Source organism: Eptesicus fuscus, chromosome 3, assembly GCF_027574615.1.
Source record: "Eptesicus fuscus isolate TK198812 chromosome 3, DD_ASM_mEF_20220401, whole genome shotgun sequence".
NCBI lineage: Eukaryota > Metazoa > Chordata > Mammalia > Chiroptera > Vespertilionidae > Eptesicus > Eptesicus fuscus.
Window position 1 is genome coordinate 41,328,611 of NC_072475.1, and position 19,362 is coordinate 41,347,972.

Genomic DNA, 19,362 nt, shown 5'->3' on the forward strand with positions numbered 1-19,362 from the left:
ACACCATGATCAAGTGGAATCTATTCCAGGGATGCGAGGTTGGTACAATATTTGCAAATCAATAAATGTGATTTGCATAAACAAAATAAAAGATAAAAATCACATGATCATAACAATGGATTCAGAAAAAGCATTTTATAAAATCCAGCACCCGTTTCTAATAAAAACTCTCAGCAAAGAGGGAATAGAGGGATCTTACCTCAACATAACAAAGGCCATATATGAAAAGCCTCGAGCCAACGTTACACTCAGTGAACAAAAACTAACAGCATTTCCCTTAAGATAAGGAATAAGACAGGGATGTCTGCTTTTACCACTCTTATTCAACACTAGAGGCCCATTGCACGAAGAGATTCGTGCAATAGGCCTTCCTTCCCTTGGCTTCCAGCACCAGTTTTCCCCCGGCACCTGGGACCCAGGCCTTCGTTCCGGCCAGAGTCTGCTGCCTTTGCTGCAGGCACTGGCCAGAGTCTGCTGCCTTTGTCTTTGCTGCAGACTCCAGCTGGAGTCTGCCATCTTCGCTGCAGACTGCTGTCTTCATCTTCGCTGCAAACTCCGGCCAGAGTCTGCCGTCTTCGTCTTCACTGCAGACTTTGGAGTCTGCAATCTTCATCTTCGCTGTGGCCAGAGTGCTGCTCCTATAGATCCCTTCGCCCCCTGCCCTCCCTCTCATAGTAGGCGTCCTGCCCCGCCTGGCCACTCCATGCCTGGAGCAGCTGGGTGGTGGCCATCTTTCTCCTTCTAATTTGCATATTCCCTCCTGATTGGCTGGTGGGCGTAGCAGAGTGATGGTTAATTTGCATGTTTCTCTTTTATTAGTGTAGATAGTACTGGAAATTCTAGCTACAGTGATCAGACAAGAAGAAGAAATAAAAGGCATCCAAATTGGAAAGGAGGGAGTAAAACTGTCATTATTCGTAGATGACATGATATTGAAAACTCTAAAGACTCCACCAAAAATCTACTAGACCTAACAAATGAATTTGGCAAAAGATCAGGATACAAAATTAATATTCAGAAATCAGTTGCATTTTTATACATCAACTAGAGGCCTGGTGTATGAATTCGTGCATGGATGGGGTCCCTCGACCTGGCCGGCAATTGGGGCAATGGGGGACATCTAGCTCAGTCCCGATAGGGGCTGATCAGGGGCCAGCTGGCAGCGGGGGTGAGGGACCGTGGAAGGTTGGCTGGGCATGGGAGGTTGGCTGTGGGAGCACACTGACCACCAGGGGGCAGCTCCTGTGTTGAGCATCTGCCCTGTGGTGGTCAGTGCGCATCATAGTAACTGGTCGACCGGTCGTTCGGTTGACTGGTCATAAAGGTTGCTTAGGCTTTTATATCTATAATAATAAAAGTGTAATATGCTAATTAGACCAGGCAGCTGAACGACCTTCCAGGTGACCTTCTGGATGAAGCCGGGGCTGCGAGGGCTGAGGCAAGCTGCTGCGGCTGCAGCTACGAGGGCCAAGCCCCTTGCATGAATTTCATGCATCAGGCCTCTAGTATATAGACTAGAGGCCCGGTGCACAAAATTCGTGTACGTGGAGGGGGTGTCCCTCAGCCTAGCCTGCACCCTCTCCAATCTGGGACCCCTCGAGGGATGTCCTACTGCCCGTTTAGGCCTGATCCCATCGGGCCTAAACAGGCAGTTGGACATCCCTCTCACAATCCAGGACTTCTGGCTCCCAACTGCTCGCCTGCCTACCTTCCTGATTTCCCCTAACCACTTCTGCCTGCCAGCCTGATCACCCCCTAACCACTCCCCTGCCAGCCTGATTGATGCCTAACTGTTCCCCTGCCAGCCTGTTTGCCCCTAATTGCCCTCCCCTGCAGGCCTGGTCCCCCTCAACTGCTCTCCCTTTTAGGTCTGGGTCCCTCCCAACTGCCCTTGCCTGCAAGCCTGGTCGCCCCCAACTTCCCTCCCCGGCTGGCCATCTTGTGGTGGCCATCTTGTGTCCACATGGGGGCAGCCATCTTTGACCACATGGGGGCAGCCATCTTGTGTGTTGGAGTGATGGTCAATCTGCATATTACTCTTTTATTAGATAGGATAGAGGCCTAGTGCAAGGGTGGGGGCCGGCTGGTTTGCCCTGAAGGGTGTCCCGGATCAGAGTGGGGGTTCCCTTGGGGCGTGGGGTGGCCTGGGCGAGGGGCCTGTGGTGGTTTGCAGGCTGGCCATGCCCCCTGGAGACCCAAGCGGATGCCCTGGTATCTGGGGTTTATTTATCTTCTACAATTAAAACTTTGTAGCCTGGAGTGGAGCCAAACCTTCTGATTGCTCCTTGGAGGCAGCCATTTCTGTTGGGATTTATGCATTTTCTATAATTGAAAGCTGGCCAGGGTGTGCGGAAAGCTTGGCTTCCTCCATCTCCGGGGGCAACCCTAGCCTCCTGCTCTTTCCAGCTCCGTGGCTGCCGCCATTTCTGTTTGGATTTATGTATCTTCTATCATTGAAACTTTGTAGCCTTGAGTGGAGGCCTAGGCTGGCAAGGGCAGGCGAAAAGCTTGGCTTCCTCCATTGCCGGGGAAACCCAAGCCTCTTTTCTGCTCTCTGTGGCCATAGCCATCTTGGTTGGGTTTATTTGCATATTCACTCCTGATTGGCTGGTGGGCGTGGCTGGTGGGTGTAGTGGAGTGGTGGTTAATTTGCATATTATTCTTTCATTAGATAGGATAATGAACTATCAGAAAGAGAAACTAAAAAACAATCCCATTTACAATTGCATAAAAAAAATAAGGTACCAAGGAATAAATTTAACCAAGGAGGTAAAAGACCTGTACTCAGAAAACTGTAAGACATTAAAAAAAGAAACTTAAGAAGATAGAAACAAGTGGAAGCATATATATATTGTGTTCATGGATTAGAAGAATTAACATCAATAAAATACTACCCAAAGCAATCCATAGATTCAATGTAATTCCATTAAAAAACAAAAGAAAAATATCCCTCTTGGTTTTGTCTTTGGTACACTTGAGAATCTAGATGGTTTTTTTTCTTGGGAGTGAACACATCAAAAAGAACCATATTTTCCATTAATTCAGTGGCTGTTATGTGATGCTGGTAAACTTACTCTCTCAGAAGGTCTGTCACCTCACTTGGAATGGCTTAAGTTTCAGTTTCCCTATCTATCATCAGAGCACAACTTCCTATAACATGCTTTATTTCTGGATCTCTGCCAGTCCAGCACTTTTGAACTCAATGCTTCGCTCTAGCAATAATTTCCTACCTCACCCTTCTCTCTCCAACCTATCACACAGAATGTTTATGGAGTAAGATTCTAATTTCATCCTGTCATTTCTTGTTCAGAAAATTCCAGGGAACGCCCATTTCCTATAAACTCTTGTGACTAGCCAGAAACTCTCTCCCTCCCATTTTAAGTTCAGTTTAAATTCAGCTCCTTTCTTCTGAACTCTCCCCAATTACTACTGTGCACATCACATTTCTGAAATTAGTGACCATTATTGGTATATTTCTTTAGGACTTAATCCCATATTGACTTGGATTGTTATTTAACTGATTCCTGTCAGCATCTTCTCTTTCCAACTAGATTGTAAACTCCACACAGAGCGAAGGTGCTCACCTTAAAAGTTGCATTTGTGTCTCCTAGTTTTAGGCAGTTGTTATGCATACATTTGGTGCTCAATACATTTAAGAAATAGCTGTGTCCGATATATCCTGATCTTTTTATTCTATTTTTTAAAATACCAATCATGACACACTAAATTGATTTGCTCATGACTAAAGGATTATAATCTACATATAAAATACTTTATGCTCCTTGAATTCAAATGAGGTGTATAAAATTGTTTTTGAAAAATGCTTACAACAAAATAGTACTTTGAATTCTCATTCTGTTCCTGACAGCTTGAGTTACAATTATTATCTTTAGGGTTATCTTGAGATCACTTCTTACCATATTCTACCATAGCATTTAAAATCAATTCCTCCTCCCACTTCTACTTTTGAAATTTGGGACACCGTTAAATAAAACAAAGTGTCATCTAGATTTCTCTTTCTTGCTGTCTTGACAAACTTTAGTGGCATATAAATAAACATTTCAGGATTAATTTTAATTAGACCACTTGCAGATGAATAAAAGCAGGTATAGTCATACTTTCGTGTCTTTACATATCTTAGGAACTTGCATGAGCCTTATTGCCTAATCATACAGAATCTGAATCCCAGTGTTGTGAAGTTACTTACCCTGAGCCTTTATTTTCACATCCATACAATGGGAATGATAATACCAACTTCAAAGAATTTTGGAGGGTTAAAGTAGATCGTGCAAGTACAGAGTTTAGGCCAGAGCCTGGGACACACAAGTGTTCCATGGCTGGCTTATCACTATAACAAATAAATGTATCTTAAACTTCCTTTAGGTTCATAAAGCAAGGTTCAATCATAAGAACATAAGTAAGATTATTTTTTCTCTTTAAATATGTAGCTCAGTGACTTTTCTTTCTTTTTTAAAATTTTACTGATTGATTTTAGATAGAGGGAGTGAATCATCCATCTGCTGTTCCACTTATTTTCGCACTCATTGGTTGCTTCCTGCATTGTTTTGCCCCCATCGGAGATGGAGCAACCTTGGCTTACCCAGACTACCCAGGTGGTTCTCTAACCATCTGAGCTATCTGGACAGGGCCTTTAGCTCAGCGATTTTCAACCTTTTTCATCTAATGACACACAAACTAATTACTAAAATTCTGTGGCACACCAAACAATGTATGTTTTTTGTGGATCTGACAAAAAACGGTATAATTTTGATTCATTCACACAGGACGGCTATTGTGTTGGCTGTTGTCATTTTTTTTTATTTGACAATCTAAAAGAGGTCAGTGTCCTGACTAATGGTCAGGTATTGCATATTTTAAAAATTCTTATGGCATACCAGTGTGTATCTGTCACAATGGTTGAAAATCGCTGAGCTAGCTAATTTTTGTGATTGGCTTATTTATTATATACAATTCCACTGCTGGTTTTATATATCATAAATATCCCTGAGGAAAGGCTCTATTTGTGGTGCTGGATAAGCATTATATAATAAGAAATGTCTATGTAAACTAAAACAACATATATATCCAATAACTTGCCCAGTCATGCTAATCTCATTTAGATTTCTTTTCACTTTATAAAATGTCGTTTTTTAAGAAAACCCACAAGTGCCTGTGTTAAATGAAGTGTGCTTTAACTCAGCAAAATTATTGCACACAATACTTATACATAACACTTAAGATGTTCACGGGGCTGCTTTCGAACAAAGGGAGACCTGACGCTTCATTTCAGCCTTCCAAATCAAAGCCTTGTCCAGTTATTTTTATATTCCTCCTTGTCTTTGTCCACCCTTATCTTACCTAGGTCTTGCTACTTCTAGGGTGTTTTTGATTGCAGGAGTTTGGCAGTGAACAGAAAACAACCAACTTTCCACAGAGTATTTTTCACCCTAACCTGTTCAATTTAACACTGCAAAACAGTGTCTCATCCGTTCTCCTGGAAACACTGGCCCAGAGTGGACCAGGCACAGGGGATCTGCATTCCTTTCAAAATTACTTAAAAGGGCGTGATCAAGATTCCCCTTACCCCCAACTCAGAAGTTTGCTAAAGAGGGCTGCGTTCTGCGCTGAGGCTAAGGCTTTGACAACTGAGCCAAAAGTGGAGACCTCTGGGGATTCACCTTCAGTCCCCACTCTCGAGATGGTTGCATATGCGTGTCCGGGGGACGGGTGCGGGGTTGGGGGTAGGAGGGAGTGACCCAGAAAGCGACGGCAGAAACACACCTGCAACAGGAGGTAGAAATCAAGGAGTCAGTCAGAAACCCCAGGCTCCACCGACTGCCACTCAGAGGCGACTTAATCCCACCCCCCGAGATGGGGCGGAGCGTAGGAACGGCGTTCGAGAACCCCGCCCCTTTCCTCGGATGGCCCCGCCCACACGGCTGGCCCCGCCCACACGGCTGAGCCCCGCCCTAGACGCCGGCGGAGCGCGCCCAGCCCCTGGGTCCGCCAGTCCCTGTCGTCACGTCCGGGGGCGGACCGGGACGCCGGGGACGGGCCCGGGTGGGGCCGGGACGCCGGTGGGGGGGCGGGGGGGAGGCCGGGCAGGGCGGGGGTGGGGTTGTGGCGGTGCTTTGGGTGACAACGGTCCATAATGAAGGTGGCTGCGGCGAGGCGCCCGGCTCCGCAGCGCCGGGTGGGGGTGGCGCCGGGGCCGCGCCTGTGAGACCTTGGGGGCCGGCGCGGTGAGATGGGGGCCCGGCGCGGGGAGTGAGGTGCCGGAGCGGCGAGCGCAACTTTTCGCCGGAGGGGCTCTCACACTTCCTCCTCTGGCTCGTGGGCCTCCACCTGCAGCCCCTCTGCCCCCGCGTCCCGCGGGACCGGGACGGCGACGGCGGGGGCATGTGGCGCTGGGTCCGGCAGCAGCTGGTAGGTACCTCCAACCTCCCGCTCGCTCCCCCGCGGCCTCTCGGGCCGGGGTTGGCGGGGCCGGGCCGGTGGCGCGGGGCCGGGCCGGGGCGTCGGGCTTAGGCCGCAGCGGAGGCGGGAGCGGGGCCGGGGCCGGGGCCGGAGCGGGCGAACCCCGCGCAACCCCGCGCGCGCCTCGCCTCCCAGCCCGGGTCGCCGGGGGCTGGCTGCGGGAGGCGGCCGCTTCCTGCCCGCGCTTCTTGGCGACTCCCTCCTCCTCGCCGGTCCTCGGCGGCTGCGGCCCACAGCGGGGATCCGGAGCGAACGGGGCGAGGGCACGGAAAGTGGAAAGAAAGAGGCCGGCGTTTCCTGCCTCTAGCGACTTGCGACACGTTGGAGGGGAGGAGGACTCGGCTTCAGCCTCTCTCGTCCCTGTTTGTGCAAGACCCAGTGTGGCGTTGGTTCTCTCAAAAGGAGGGTTCGCGTCCTGGTCTCAGCCCTCCCCGCGGAAGGAGTGTCCCCCAAAGCCTGGGTGAGGGACCGAAGATATCCCAGCGCCCCGTTTGGTTCCGGAAGAGGAGTTGTGTGGGACGGCGGGCTCCTACCTTGTCCCCCACCCCCAACCCAGGTGAAACTTTTGGAATGTCGACCTTATTATTTTTCCCCCCCCTTGTCCTCCCCAAGGCAGTTTGAGCGAAATAGGGTTGGAACCAGTGGAACATCTCGGGGTGAGGGGCACGAAATCCTAGACGAGGGCGACGTAAGGCGCATCAAAAGCGCCACGTTCTTAGAATTAATTCGGAGAGAGAAATCTTCCCTGCCTCTTGGCGAACACGGCACGAGGGCAGCAGTGGGAATGTGGGACGAAAGTTGCTTCTGGCTGAGGAAGCCTAACCTGGTCTGGAGGAGGGAGGAGGTCTGTGACTTGGCTTGCTGCTTCATCTCTAGATCGCTTTAGTGAAATGCTCCTGCAGCGCAGTGGTTCTCCGTGCATTAATTCAAAAGGCAGTGAAGCAAAAACGATTTTGGGGAGACGAAAGCGTTGGGGAACTCTCTTTCCTTGCCTCTAGAGCAGCAGTTTGACGTGAAGACTGCGAAGTATGCCGTTTCAGAGCCAGCCTTTATTTTGCAGTGGGCATTATTCTAAAAATAAAATTAAAAAAAAAAATCTTATATATATGAAACTAGAACTGCCTGCCACTCCCTCAAACAGATGTTGGCTATTTTTGGTTAATTGTGAATTCAGAGAGCCCAGATATATGCCTTATTAGGAAATCAAGCTAATGATCTTCTATAATAATAAAAGCGTAATATGCTAATTAGACCGGACAGCCAAACGACCTTCCAGAGGAAGCCAGGGCTGCAAGGGCCTAGCCCCTTGCACGAATTTCGTGCATCGGGCCTCTCGTATCATTGTAATACCATACTGTGGTAAGACTTTGTTGCAGTAAGCCATAGCACAGTAACTTGACTCGAAGTTAATTATTTTTTTTCCTTAAGTTAATTATTACAGGTCTGATCTCATGCTTTTGATTTGCCAGTCTTCCTGTATAGAAGGGTTATTTAGCTGATGGTGTTTTTGTCTGGTAGGAAGATCATGCTGAAGTGGTTCTCTGAAAGCTTTTCCTGTAGATGAAGACACAGCTTCTCCGTGTTAGGTATTTTTTGTTAATCTGAATAAAAGCCTGCTTGTATAACCTCTCATGTTCAAGACAGACAATTTGGTCATGTTTTTTAAAAATGACTTCAAATGAATGCAACCTAAAGGAAGGGCGGGAAGTTGTCTGGCTAATTTCTAAGATGACAAGTCGAACAAGTTGCTGTGCGTAAAAAATGCTGTCTCTGACGTTTAGTTGCTCACCTCATTGGTTTTATTTTTAAGTTATCAGATCTTCTAAGTATGTAATCAAACCTATGCCAATTTAGGACTTTGTACCTTTGATTAACTTTGTACAGCCACCTAAATTATACATTAAGGATAGTAATGAAAGCATATTTTACTATCCCAGTCATAAGCAGTTATTTTAGTTACTCTACCAGGAATTACTCAAAGTCTAGTTTAGATTATACTTCTATTTGCTCAATGGATTGAGTCATCCATGTCTTTTAGGAAGAGACTTATTTTAAAAATTGATATAAATAGGACAAAATTGGGAAAATTAATATGCAAATCAAGGATAGGTTTTTGGAGTTCTAAACATACTTTATTCATTATATGAAACCTGATTTTTCAACAACTTTTCTTGCCCAAAAAGTTTATAGTCATTTTATTATAGAAATAAGTATTATGCTCTAGTACTTTCTCCTTAATTAAAGCAATGCTTGACTCCTTATCTCCACAAAGTATTTCCACTAACTAGAATCGATGAGGAAAATCAGGTTGTCAGAAGCTTGATGTTTTCTGTTAGAGAAGTAGAGTGGAAATAATATCATTTCCCTTTTCTTTTCTCAGAGAGAGTGCAGAAAACATCGATGAGAGAGAAAACCATAAATGATTTGCCCTGACCGGGGATCGACCCCCAACCTAACTATGTACCCTGACCAGGACTCAAACCCATGACCCTTCAGTTTATGTGACAACGCTCCAACCAATTGAGCCACACTGGCTAGGGCTGTCTTTCTTTTTTGTTCTTTACTTTCTGGATCTCAAAGAAGTTATTTTACACTAAGAAAAATTTTTTATGTCTTTTTGGTACAGTTAGTATTATCCATAGTGTACTCATTTCTAGCCGCATATGTGTATTAACTCAGAGATAGGATGACAGCGTTTTCATTATAATAGTGGAAATGTCATTAGCTACTAACTGTTCTCTAATATTTAGATTTGTATAGTAATTATTAACCATATTTGCTATTAAAATTCTAATTAATTAAATTAAAATTTTGTGTGACTATTACCTACCATATTAGAAAGATCAGAGTAGAACGTTATCATTATCACAGAAAATTCTACTGGGCAGTACTACAGACTTTTAACTGAAAGTCTTTTTCAATAAATATTTTAGTTGATACGTAATATTTACAGGGCAATGTAATGCTATGTTTTTAAAGCACATCCTGTGTGCAGACATTATAATGTGCTAAATACTGAGGATACAAATGTAGGTCAGTGAGCGCCTTAATTCATCTTTTTATGCTCAGTGTCTTCCACAGTACTTGACATAGAGTAGACATTGGGTTCATGTTTGCTCAATAAATAGGCAAAGAAAGAATGAATCCCATGGTATTGCTTCTGTGTTCAGAGATACAGTGACAAAATCCAAGAGTGACCAGTCCAGAAGAAAGCTAGAAAATGGCTGTAATTTTACAAAAATACAACTGAATGTTGTTACAATAAGATGCTGTTTCTTAAATTTTTTCATATTTGTTTTGGCAGTGGTGGAAGGGCTGATAAGATTATTTTCTGATTCACTGAGAAAAATGGGAAGCTCTTAACCTAAACTGTCTCAACTTTCTGTTTTCTCACCACACACACTCACTGAACTTGTTTATAATTGCACTAAATTCTTCCCTTTCCACCTGTCACAAGGTAGGTGTGATAGTCCTCTTTATCCTGTAGCCTGTTTTCAACTTAGCAGCTAGAGTGATCTTATTTAAACACAAGTTAGATCATGTAATTCCTTTATTTACAACCTTCTAAGGAATTGCCTTCTTGCTCACAGTAAAAACCAAAGTCTACTTGATCTGTATCCCCACCTCCCCAAATCACTTGTTCTCATTTCCCATCACTCTTCCCTCGCTTTGTCCACACTGACTCTCTTGAAATTCATCAGAAGTGTCAGGCCTACAGTGCTTAAATCCCAGAATCTTTGTCCTGGCTGTTACTTCTGCCTGGAATGTTCTACCTCCAATTTTCTGCTGTCTCCTTTACTCCCTTCATGTCTTTACTCAATTGTTATAAGTGAGGCCTTTTCTGGAAATTCAGTATGAAATTGTAACGCTCCCCAACACCTCCCTATCGCCCTCCCCTGCTTTTTATTTCTCTTAGCACTTATCACTATTCAATATACTCTGTACTTTTATTTTTTATCTCATTTATCCTATGAAGGCAGTGATTTTGGTCTATTTGTTTTAGTTCTCCATATGCTGTTTCTCAACTCTGCATCCACATTTAGGTAATACCATTTCTTTCTCATTTACTCATTCATTCACTCAGACATTTTCTGAGCACCTACTCTGTGATAGCATGTTACTAGGCTCTGGAAGTACCAAAATGAACCCCTGTTTTAGCCAGTCTTTTAGGAGTCTCTTCTTCCCTAATGGATATATATTGCATTGTTGTCATTTTTTTTCCTATTATAAAAAGTGTTTTAGTGACTGTTCTTATTTATGTATTTTAAATTTTTAAAAAATTGATTTGAGAGAGAGAGGTAGGGAAGAGGGAGGGAGGGAGAGAGAGAGAGAGAGAGAAGAGAAACATTGATGTGAGAGAAACATTGATTGGCTGTCTCCAGCCTGAAATCTGGACATGGGCGCTAACAGGGTATCAAACCTGCGACCCTTTAGTTCATGGGATGTCGCTGAACCAACTGAGCCACATTGGCCAGGGGCCAGGGCTATGTGTTTGTTTTAAATTGAAATACTTAGCAGTGGAACTGCTGAGTCATAGGGAATACACATTATGACTGTTACTAAATGTTGCCAAATTATTTTCCCAAACATGAGAGTTCCCCTTTCCCTACATCTTGGTCAACACTTGGTACTGTTAGACTTAAAAAAATTTACCAATCTGATGGCTGTGATTTATATCTCTTTTTTTTTTTTTTTTTCTAATTTGTATTTTTCTGATTGCTGGTGAAATTCCGGTGTCCTGTATTTCATTCATATGAATAGATTACCCATTTTTCTATTGGGTAGTTTGTCATTTCCTTATAGTTCCTTCTGTAGTCTGGATGCTAATTATTTGTTGTATATGTTGTAAATATCTTCTTCCAGTCTGTCCCTTGTTTTTCACTTGTTCATAATGTCTTTTGATATAGAAATGTAAAATTTATTTGTAAGTAATTGCATTAGGCACATGCTTTCTGCTTTTTTTTTTTTTTTTTTTTTTACTTATTTAGAAATTCCTTTCCTATACCAGGATCAGAAAGCTGTTTTTCTAATGTTTTGTGCAAAGTACCTTACAATTTAGTTTGTCAACATTTAGGTGCTTAATATAGATGGAATTGATTTTTGTATATGGAATAAAGTAAATAATTTATTTTCTTCCATATGAAAAGTTACTTATCCCAGTGCAGTTTATTGAATGAGCCATCTTTTCACCACTAATCTATGTTGTTTGCCTTTTCTGTCATAAATGAGCATTCTCTTTCACATATCTTGTATTCCTTCTAGGTTCGCTATTCTGTTTCATGCATCTGTTGACCTATTGGGGCACCAATAATACACTGTCTTAATTATATATATATCATTAAGATATATATATATATAATATAAACACACACATATATATATATACACACATATATATACATATATATATATTTTTATTGTTTAAAGTATTACATACTAGAGGCCTGGTGCACGAATTTGTGCACCAGTGGGCTCCCTGGGCCTGGCCTGCGGGATCGGGCTGAAACCGGCTCTCTAACATCCCCCGAGGGGTCCCAGATTACGAGAGGGCGCAGGCCAGGTCAAGGGACTCCACCAGTGCACGATCGGGGCCGGGGAGGGATGCGGGAGGTTAGCCAATAGAGGAGGAGTTGCGGGAGGGCTCCAGGGCCCCAGCAGCAAGCTAACCTGCTGGTCGGAGCGTCTGCCCCCTGGTGGTCAGTGCACGTCAGAGCGAGCGGTTTAGCGGCCTTAGCATATCATTAGCATATTATGCTTTGATTGGTTGAACGAATGACGGGACACTTAGCATATTAGGCTTTTATTATATAGCATGTCTCCTTTTTCTCCCATTGACCCCTGCCCCTCCCCAACCACTCCTACCCCACTACCCCAGTGTCCGTTGGTTATGCTTATATGCGTGTATACAAGTCCTTTGGTTGATCTCTTATCCCCCTCCTCCACCTTCTCTCTGAGGTTTGACAGTCCATTCAGTGTTTCTCTGTCTCTGGATCTATTTTTGTTCATCAGTTTATGTTCATTATATTCCACAAATGAGTGAGATCATGTGATGTTTATCTTTCTCCAAATGGCTTATTTCACTTAGCATAATGCTCTCCAGGTCCATCCATGCTGTTGCAAATGGTAAAAGTTCCTTCTTTTTTATAGCAGTGTAGTATTCCATTGTGTAGATGTACCACAGTTTTGTTTTGTTTTATTTTTTAAAGTATTACATATGTCTTCTTTTCCCCCGATTGACACCCCTCTGGCCACTCCCACCCCCAAGGGCAAACCCCTACTACCCCAGTGTCTGTGTTCATTGGTTATGCCTAATATGCATGCATACAAGTCCTTTGGTTTATCTCTTAGCCCCCCCTCCCCTGCCTTCTCTCTGAGGTTGGATGGTTTGTTCAATGCTACCTTGTCTCTGGATCTATTTTTGTTCATCAGTTTATGTTGATCATTATATCCCACATATGAGTGAGATCATGTGATATTTATCTTTCTTTGACTGGATTATTTCGCTTAGCATAATGCTCTCCAGATCCATCCATGCTGTTGCAAATGGTAAGAATTCCTTCTTTTTTATGGCAGCATAGTACTCCATTGTGTAGATGTAACACAGGTTTTCATCCACTCATCTGTTGATGGGCACTTGGGCTGTTTCCAAATCTTAGCTATTGTAAATTGTGCTGCTATGAACATAGGGGTGCATATATCCTTTCTGATTGGTGTTTATGGTTTCGTGGGATATATTCCTAGAAGTGGGATCACTGGGTCAAATGGGAGTCCCATTTTTAACTTTTTGAGGAAATGCCATACTGTTTTCCACAGTGGCTGCACCAGTCTGCATTCCCACCAGTGTGCACGAGGGTTCCTTTTTTTCCACATCCTCGCCAGCACTTGTCATTTGTTGACTTGTTGATGATAGCCATTCTGACAGGTGTGAGATGGTACCTCATTGTTTTTTTGATTTGCATCTCTCGGATGATTAGTGACTTTGAGCATGTTTTAATTTATCTCTTGGCCTCTGTACGTCCTCTTCCGAAAAGTGTCTATTTAGTTCCTTTGCCCATTTTTTGATTGGGTTGTTTATTTTCTTTTTGTTAAGTTGTATGAGTTCCCTATAAATTTTGGAGCTTAAACCCTTACCTGAGATAACATTGGCAAATATATTCTCCCATGCAGTGGGCTTTCTTGTTTTGTTGATGGTTTCTTTTGCTGTGCAGAAGCTTTTTGTTTTGATATAGTCCCATTTGTTTATTTTCTCCTTAGTTTCCATTGGCCTGGAAGCTGTATTGGTAAAGATATTGCTATAATATATATCTGATATTTTGCTGCCTATGGATTCTTCTAAGATTTTTATGGTTTCCCATCTTATGTTTAAGTCCTTTATCCATTTTGAGTTTATTTTTGTGTATGGTGTAAGTTGGTGGTCTAGTTTCATTTTTTGCATATATCTGTCCAATTTTTCCAACACCATTTATTGAAGAGACTACCTTGATTCCATTCTATGCTCTTGCCTCCTTTGTCAAATTTTAATTGAGCATAATGGCTTGGCTCTACTTCTGGGTTCTCTGTTCTGTTCCATTGGTCTATATGTCTGTTCTTGTGCCAGGACCAGGCAGTTTTGAGAATCGTGGCTTTGTAATATAGGTTGATATCTGGTATTGTGATCCCTCCAACTTTATTCTTTCTCAGGATTGCTGTTGCTATTCGGGGTATTTTTTTTTTTTTATTCCAGATGAATTTTTGGAGCATTTGTTCTAGGTCTGTGAAATATGCCATTGGTATTTTAATGGGGAGTGCATTGAATCTATAAATTGCTTTGGATAATATGAACATTTTAATGATGTTGATTCTACCAACCCATGAACACAGTATATTTTTCCATTTGTTTACATCTTCCTCTATCTCTTTTTTTAAATGTCCTATAGTTTTCCGAGTACAGGTTTTTTACCCCCTTAGTTAATTTCATTCCTAGGTATCTTAATTTTTTTTGTTGCAATGGTAAATGGGATTTTTTTTTTTAGTTTCTCTTTCTGTGAGTTCATTATCCTAATATATAAAAACCCTGGGTATGTCACATCTGCAACGACTGGGAGGCTCAACCATTCGCTAGGCTGTGCGCGCAGCAGGCGAGCTGGCTGAATTGCTGACCTCTCAGAGAGAGAGAGGCGGGGCTGATCAGCAGTGGCAGCAACTGCTGGCAAGGCTGGGAGAGAGAAGCAGGGTGATCCTGCTTCTCTCTCCCTGGCCAGCAGCCAAGCCTCTCTCTCTCTCTCTCTCTCTCTCTCTCCCAGAGGTCAGCAGTTCAGCCACTAGCCAGCAGCTTGGGGAGGCTACTGATCAGCCCCACCTCTATGATCAGGCCCGGAGATAGGCCCAGAGATGCTGACTGGCATAGAAACCGACCAATCAGAACCAAATCTGGGTGAATTGCAAGGAGCCAATGGCTGCCTAGGTGGCGGAGCTTTTGATGCTGACTGGCATAGAAACCGACCAATCAGAATCAAATTGGTCAGCAGAGGAGGGCAGTTGGAGGTAATCAGGCCGGCAGGGGAGAGCAGTTGGGGGTGAGATCAGGCCGGCGGGGAGGCAATTGGTGGTGAGATCAGGCCGGCAGGGGAGGGCAGTTGGGGGCGATTGGGCCAGCAGGGGAGCAGTTAGGTATTAATCAGGCCGGCAGGGGAGTAGTTAGGGGCAATCAGCAAGGCAGGCAGGCAGACGAGCGGTTAAGGCCTAGCAGACCCCGATAGTGAGGAGGGATGTACGACTGCCGATTTAGGATGTCCTAGACCGGCAGTCGGACATCCCCCGAGGGTTCCAGATTGGAGAGGGTGCAGGCTGGGCTGAGGGACAAACGAATTTCATGCACCGGGCCTCTAGTCCTATATACTAAAGAGCTAATATTGCTAATTAGACCGAACAGCAGAATGACAGTCCGGATGATATTCGGACAAAGCCAGGGCTGCGAGGGCCGGCTGAGGCTGCGAGGGCCTGTGAGGGCTGGCCGAGACAGCTGGGGCCGCGGGGGCCAAGCCCCTTGCACGAATTTCGTTCATTGGGCTTCTAGTTGGTGTATAAAAAAGCCATAGATTTCTGAGTGTTAATTTTGTATCCTGCTACATTGCCAAATTCATTTATTAAGTCCAGTAGTTTTATGATGGAGTCTTTAGGGTTTTCTAAGTACAATATCATGTCATCTGCGAAAAATGACAATTTTACTTCTTTTCCAATTTGGATGCCTTTTATTTCTTCTTTTCCCATTTGGATGCCTTTTATTTCTTTTTCTTGTCTGATTGCTATGGCTAGCACTTCCAATACTATGATGAACAGGAGTGGTGAAAGTGGCCATCCCTGTCTTGTTCCTGTTCTTAGGGGATAATTACAGTATTTTTTTTAATAAGTCTTGATAACTGGCTGGGCAGAATTGCCAATCCCCTTCTCCCACTGCCCCAAATTGCATTAGATCTTTACTCTTCCATATGCTTTTTGTTTTATTTTATTATATCTTTTATGAGATTGATTTATTTAATTTTTTTGTTAATCCTCACCCAAGGATATTTTTCCATTGATTTTTAGGGAGAGTGGAAGAAAGGGAAAGACAGAAACATTCATATGAGAGAAACACATTGATTGGTTGCCTCCTGCATGCACCCTGACGAGGGCCCAGGCTGAGGAGGAGCCTTGACTGTATTCAAACCCCTTGGTCTACAGGCCGATGCTCTATCCACTGAGCCAAACCGCCTAGGGCAGCAGTTCCTTTTTTTGTACTTATTAAGAGGCCTTACATTTTAAAAATGAATTTAATTCAAAGCAGGGACCCTGACTTCTCATATTGGCACTTCCACAGTACCAAGTATGCTATCTAGCATATAGTCAGTGCTTATTAGTATTTATAATTTGAATTTTAAAAAATTAAATTGTAGGATAATTTAACAAATGACATACTAAGTGGCTTCAAGGGGATCCAGAGATTTATCAGGGAAAGAGTATGGCACTATAGGAATTAAGTATTAGTATTATCAGTACAAACTTTTCCAGTAGAGATCATTATTAAATTGTACCTTGAGCTATGATCATTTAAATTTGAGGCCAGAATTATAACCATATTTCAGGGAGTCAGTTGATAATTTAATTAGCACAAGGAGATGATTGTATGAAATGAGTCTGGCAAGACCTAATGCATTCTAAATCCTCTGGAAACAAAGTTCTTTGAAACCACGGTGATCTGAGTGTAGAATAAATATAAACCTTTTGCATCACATGTGGTAGGTGCTAACTAGGTCCTAGCTACTCTTCTATGATACTTTTTTTCTGTGGTAGCATTTCTGATAGTACAGACTGGTTTTCATTACCAGAGCTGTTACCTGGTTATTTTATATCTGAATAAAATGTTCCTGTTTACCTGTGAAAGAAAAAAAAAATGTGGCTTAACTCTGCTAATAAAGAAATAGAGTCTATACTGTATGTAATTCAAGGCCAGTAATATGTGTAATCTGAGCAGTTAAAACCAAATGTAAAGAATCATAACAACTAATCTTATTGACCATTAATACCTTTTCTTTGCTTTTTCTTAGGGTTTTGACCCACCACATCAAAGTGACACAAGAACTATTTACATAGCTAACAGGTTTCCTCAGAATGGCCTTTACACACCTCAGAAATTTATAGATAACAGGATCATTTCATCTAAGGTAAGAATTAACACTATTATTAAAATTATATATATGTATCACTTTGTTTTGTAAAGTGATATGTGTATTCTAGTGTACATTTATTACCTTAAAAATTCAAGGAAATGGTTGGTAGATTTATCTTAACCAAAATTTTGAACTGTAAAATAAAAGGAGTTGCCAACTGTTAATAGCACGTAGCCAACATACTAAAAATTATCTTTAGTTGCAATTAAACTAAGAAACTAATATTTATACTAAGTGCCAGGCACTGTACTAGGTACTTCTCATATCATTTAACCCTTACAGCAACTCTGAGATGGCTTTAGAAAGTGTTACACTCATTTTGTACCAGTTTCATAATTGGACTTGGTGGGAAATAATTTACTGAGGGTTGCACACTAGTAAGTGATGAGATTGGAGTTTGACCTCAGTTCTGTGCAACTTTAAAAAGCCTGACTTCTTCCAATTTTATCCTCTTCTGTAAACATGTTGTAGTATCAAATACTGCTTCATTCTTACATATTCTTCCTTGTTTTATTTTTAAAATCTCTTAGTTTATTTTGAAAGTGACGATTATAGAGTAATACTGTCCAATAAACTTCTCTCATGATGGAAATGTTTTCCACAGTAATATGATAGCCGTTAGCCTCATAGGGCTATTTATGCCTTGAAATGTGGCTAATGCAACTGAAGAACTTAATTTATTTTCAGTTAAATGTCAATAGCCACATGCATCTAGTGGTTACCTTATTGGACAGTGCATTTATAGAGGATGTGAATCAAAGAGACTAAGGGTAACGTTCTTAGATCATATGTATTGCTTAATAGACCACCTTAAGAAGCATTTTTGTGTTACTCCTTCCCTTTCCTCCAGAGTGACTAATAATTTTCTCTCTAATACTGATCTGGTCTTTCTCAAGGATAATGTCTCAGGACAGTATCCTTGGGAAAGATCAGGTTTCTTTGCTCTATCCACATTATTTGCATATGCGACCCACCATTAGTGACCTATCTCATCAGTAGTTCTAAAACAGCAGAAAGGGGAAATACAGGAGTAATAGAGGAGCTCTAAATTAATGACACAGTTCTTGGTAAATTATTCAAGAAGTAAAAGTCTTGAAAATTTTAAGGTTTTTTAAAAAACCTTTGGACATAATTTATGCACAATAAATTCACCAATTTAAGTGTACAGTTAAATGAGTTTTTACAAATGGATAAGATCATGTGACCACCACCACCATCAAAATGTAGAATATAGTCACCACTCTAAAAATTAGCAGCCAGTCCCCCTTCTTCTCACTTCTATCACTAGCAACCACTGATCTACTTTCTGTAACTATAGTTTTGTCTTTTCTGGAATTTCATATAAATACAGTCATATGGTATGAGTCTATATAGTGTCTGACTTCTTTTCACTTAACATAATACTCTTGAGACTCATCTTTGTTGTTGTTGCAAGTATCAGTACCACTAGTTGATTCCTTTTTAGTGCATGGTTTAACTGTGTTCTGAATTTGGGTCATTTTTCTTTTGTGGTTCTTTCACTACCAGTATTTTCCCCTTACATTTTCAGCTACTTTCCCAGCCCTGAACTCTAATATCTGTCATATTTTATTGATAAGGGTTTAGTTTTCCCTTGTTTTGCTGCCTTAGCTGTGAGTTTGGATAGTGTCTCCAGACTAAGAAGCCATAGCTGACAATTCATATTCCTTCTACTTGCAATTAAAAAAATAAATTAAACTCCAGTTTCTATTTATATTTTGGATATTTCCCAGAATTTTCAATAATTTTTTTAAATCTACTTTTTGTAATTTTTATCTGCTAGGAGTTCACAGGACCACTGAACTCCTGCGACAGTACTGAAAGCTATGTGTCCTGGAAAAGTTGGGATTAAGTGTCTGTTTATGACTGTTTTCATATGAAGTAGTATTAGGTTTAATGTTTTGACCACAGTTTCAAAAATGTAGATATTGATATAAGTACTGCCCTTTTTTTTTTTGTAGCACACATGAGAACTCTCTCATTACTCCCTTATTACTTCCTTATTCTACTACTGTTTTCTTAAACTACTTCCAAACCAGATTACCTGTTATTTTATAGTCATATTGAACTTCCCTACCACTGTGCCTTCGCTATGATTTCATGTTGATAACCACAATCGTTAAAATACAGACTTTATGTTTTTGCACAATTTGTAGATTGCATGTTTTTGTAGAAATGTAGA

At 42.1% G+C, this 19,362-nt stretch overlaps 1 protein-coding gene across 7 annotated transcripts in view; it reads left to right on the forward strand.

Annotated features, from left to right (window-relative positions):
- The first annotated feature begins 6,128 nt into the window (after positions 1 to 6,128).
- Positions 6,129 to 19,362, forward strand: part of ATP11B (ATPase phospholipid transporting 11B (putative)) — a 98,503-nt gene continuing 85,269 nt past the window's right edge. For all 7 annotated transcript variants that reach the window (XM_054713764.1, XM_054713769.1, XM_054713768.1 and 4 more), the window contains exons 1-2: positions 6,129 to 6,426; positions 17,040 to 17,156. In XM_054713764.1, coding sequence (XP_054569739.1) covers positions 6,400 to 6,426; positions 17,040 to 17,156 — 144 coding nt within the window. In that variant the 5' untranslated portion in view covers positions 6,129 to 6,399. The remainder of the gene's footprint in view (positions 6,427 to 17,039; positions 17,157 to 19,362) is intronic.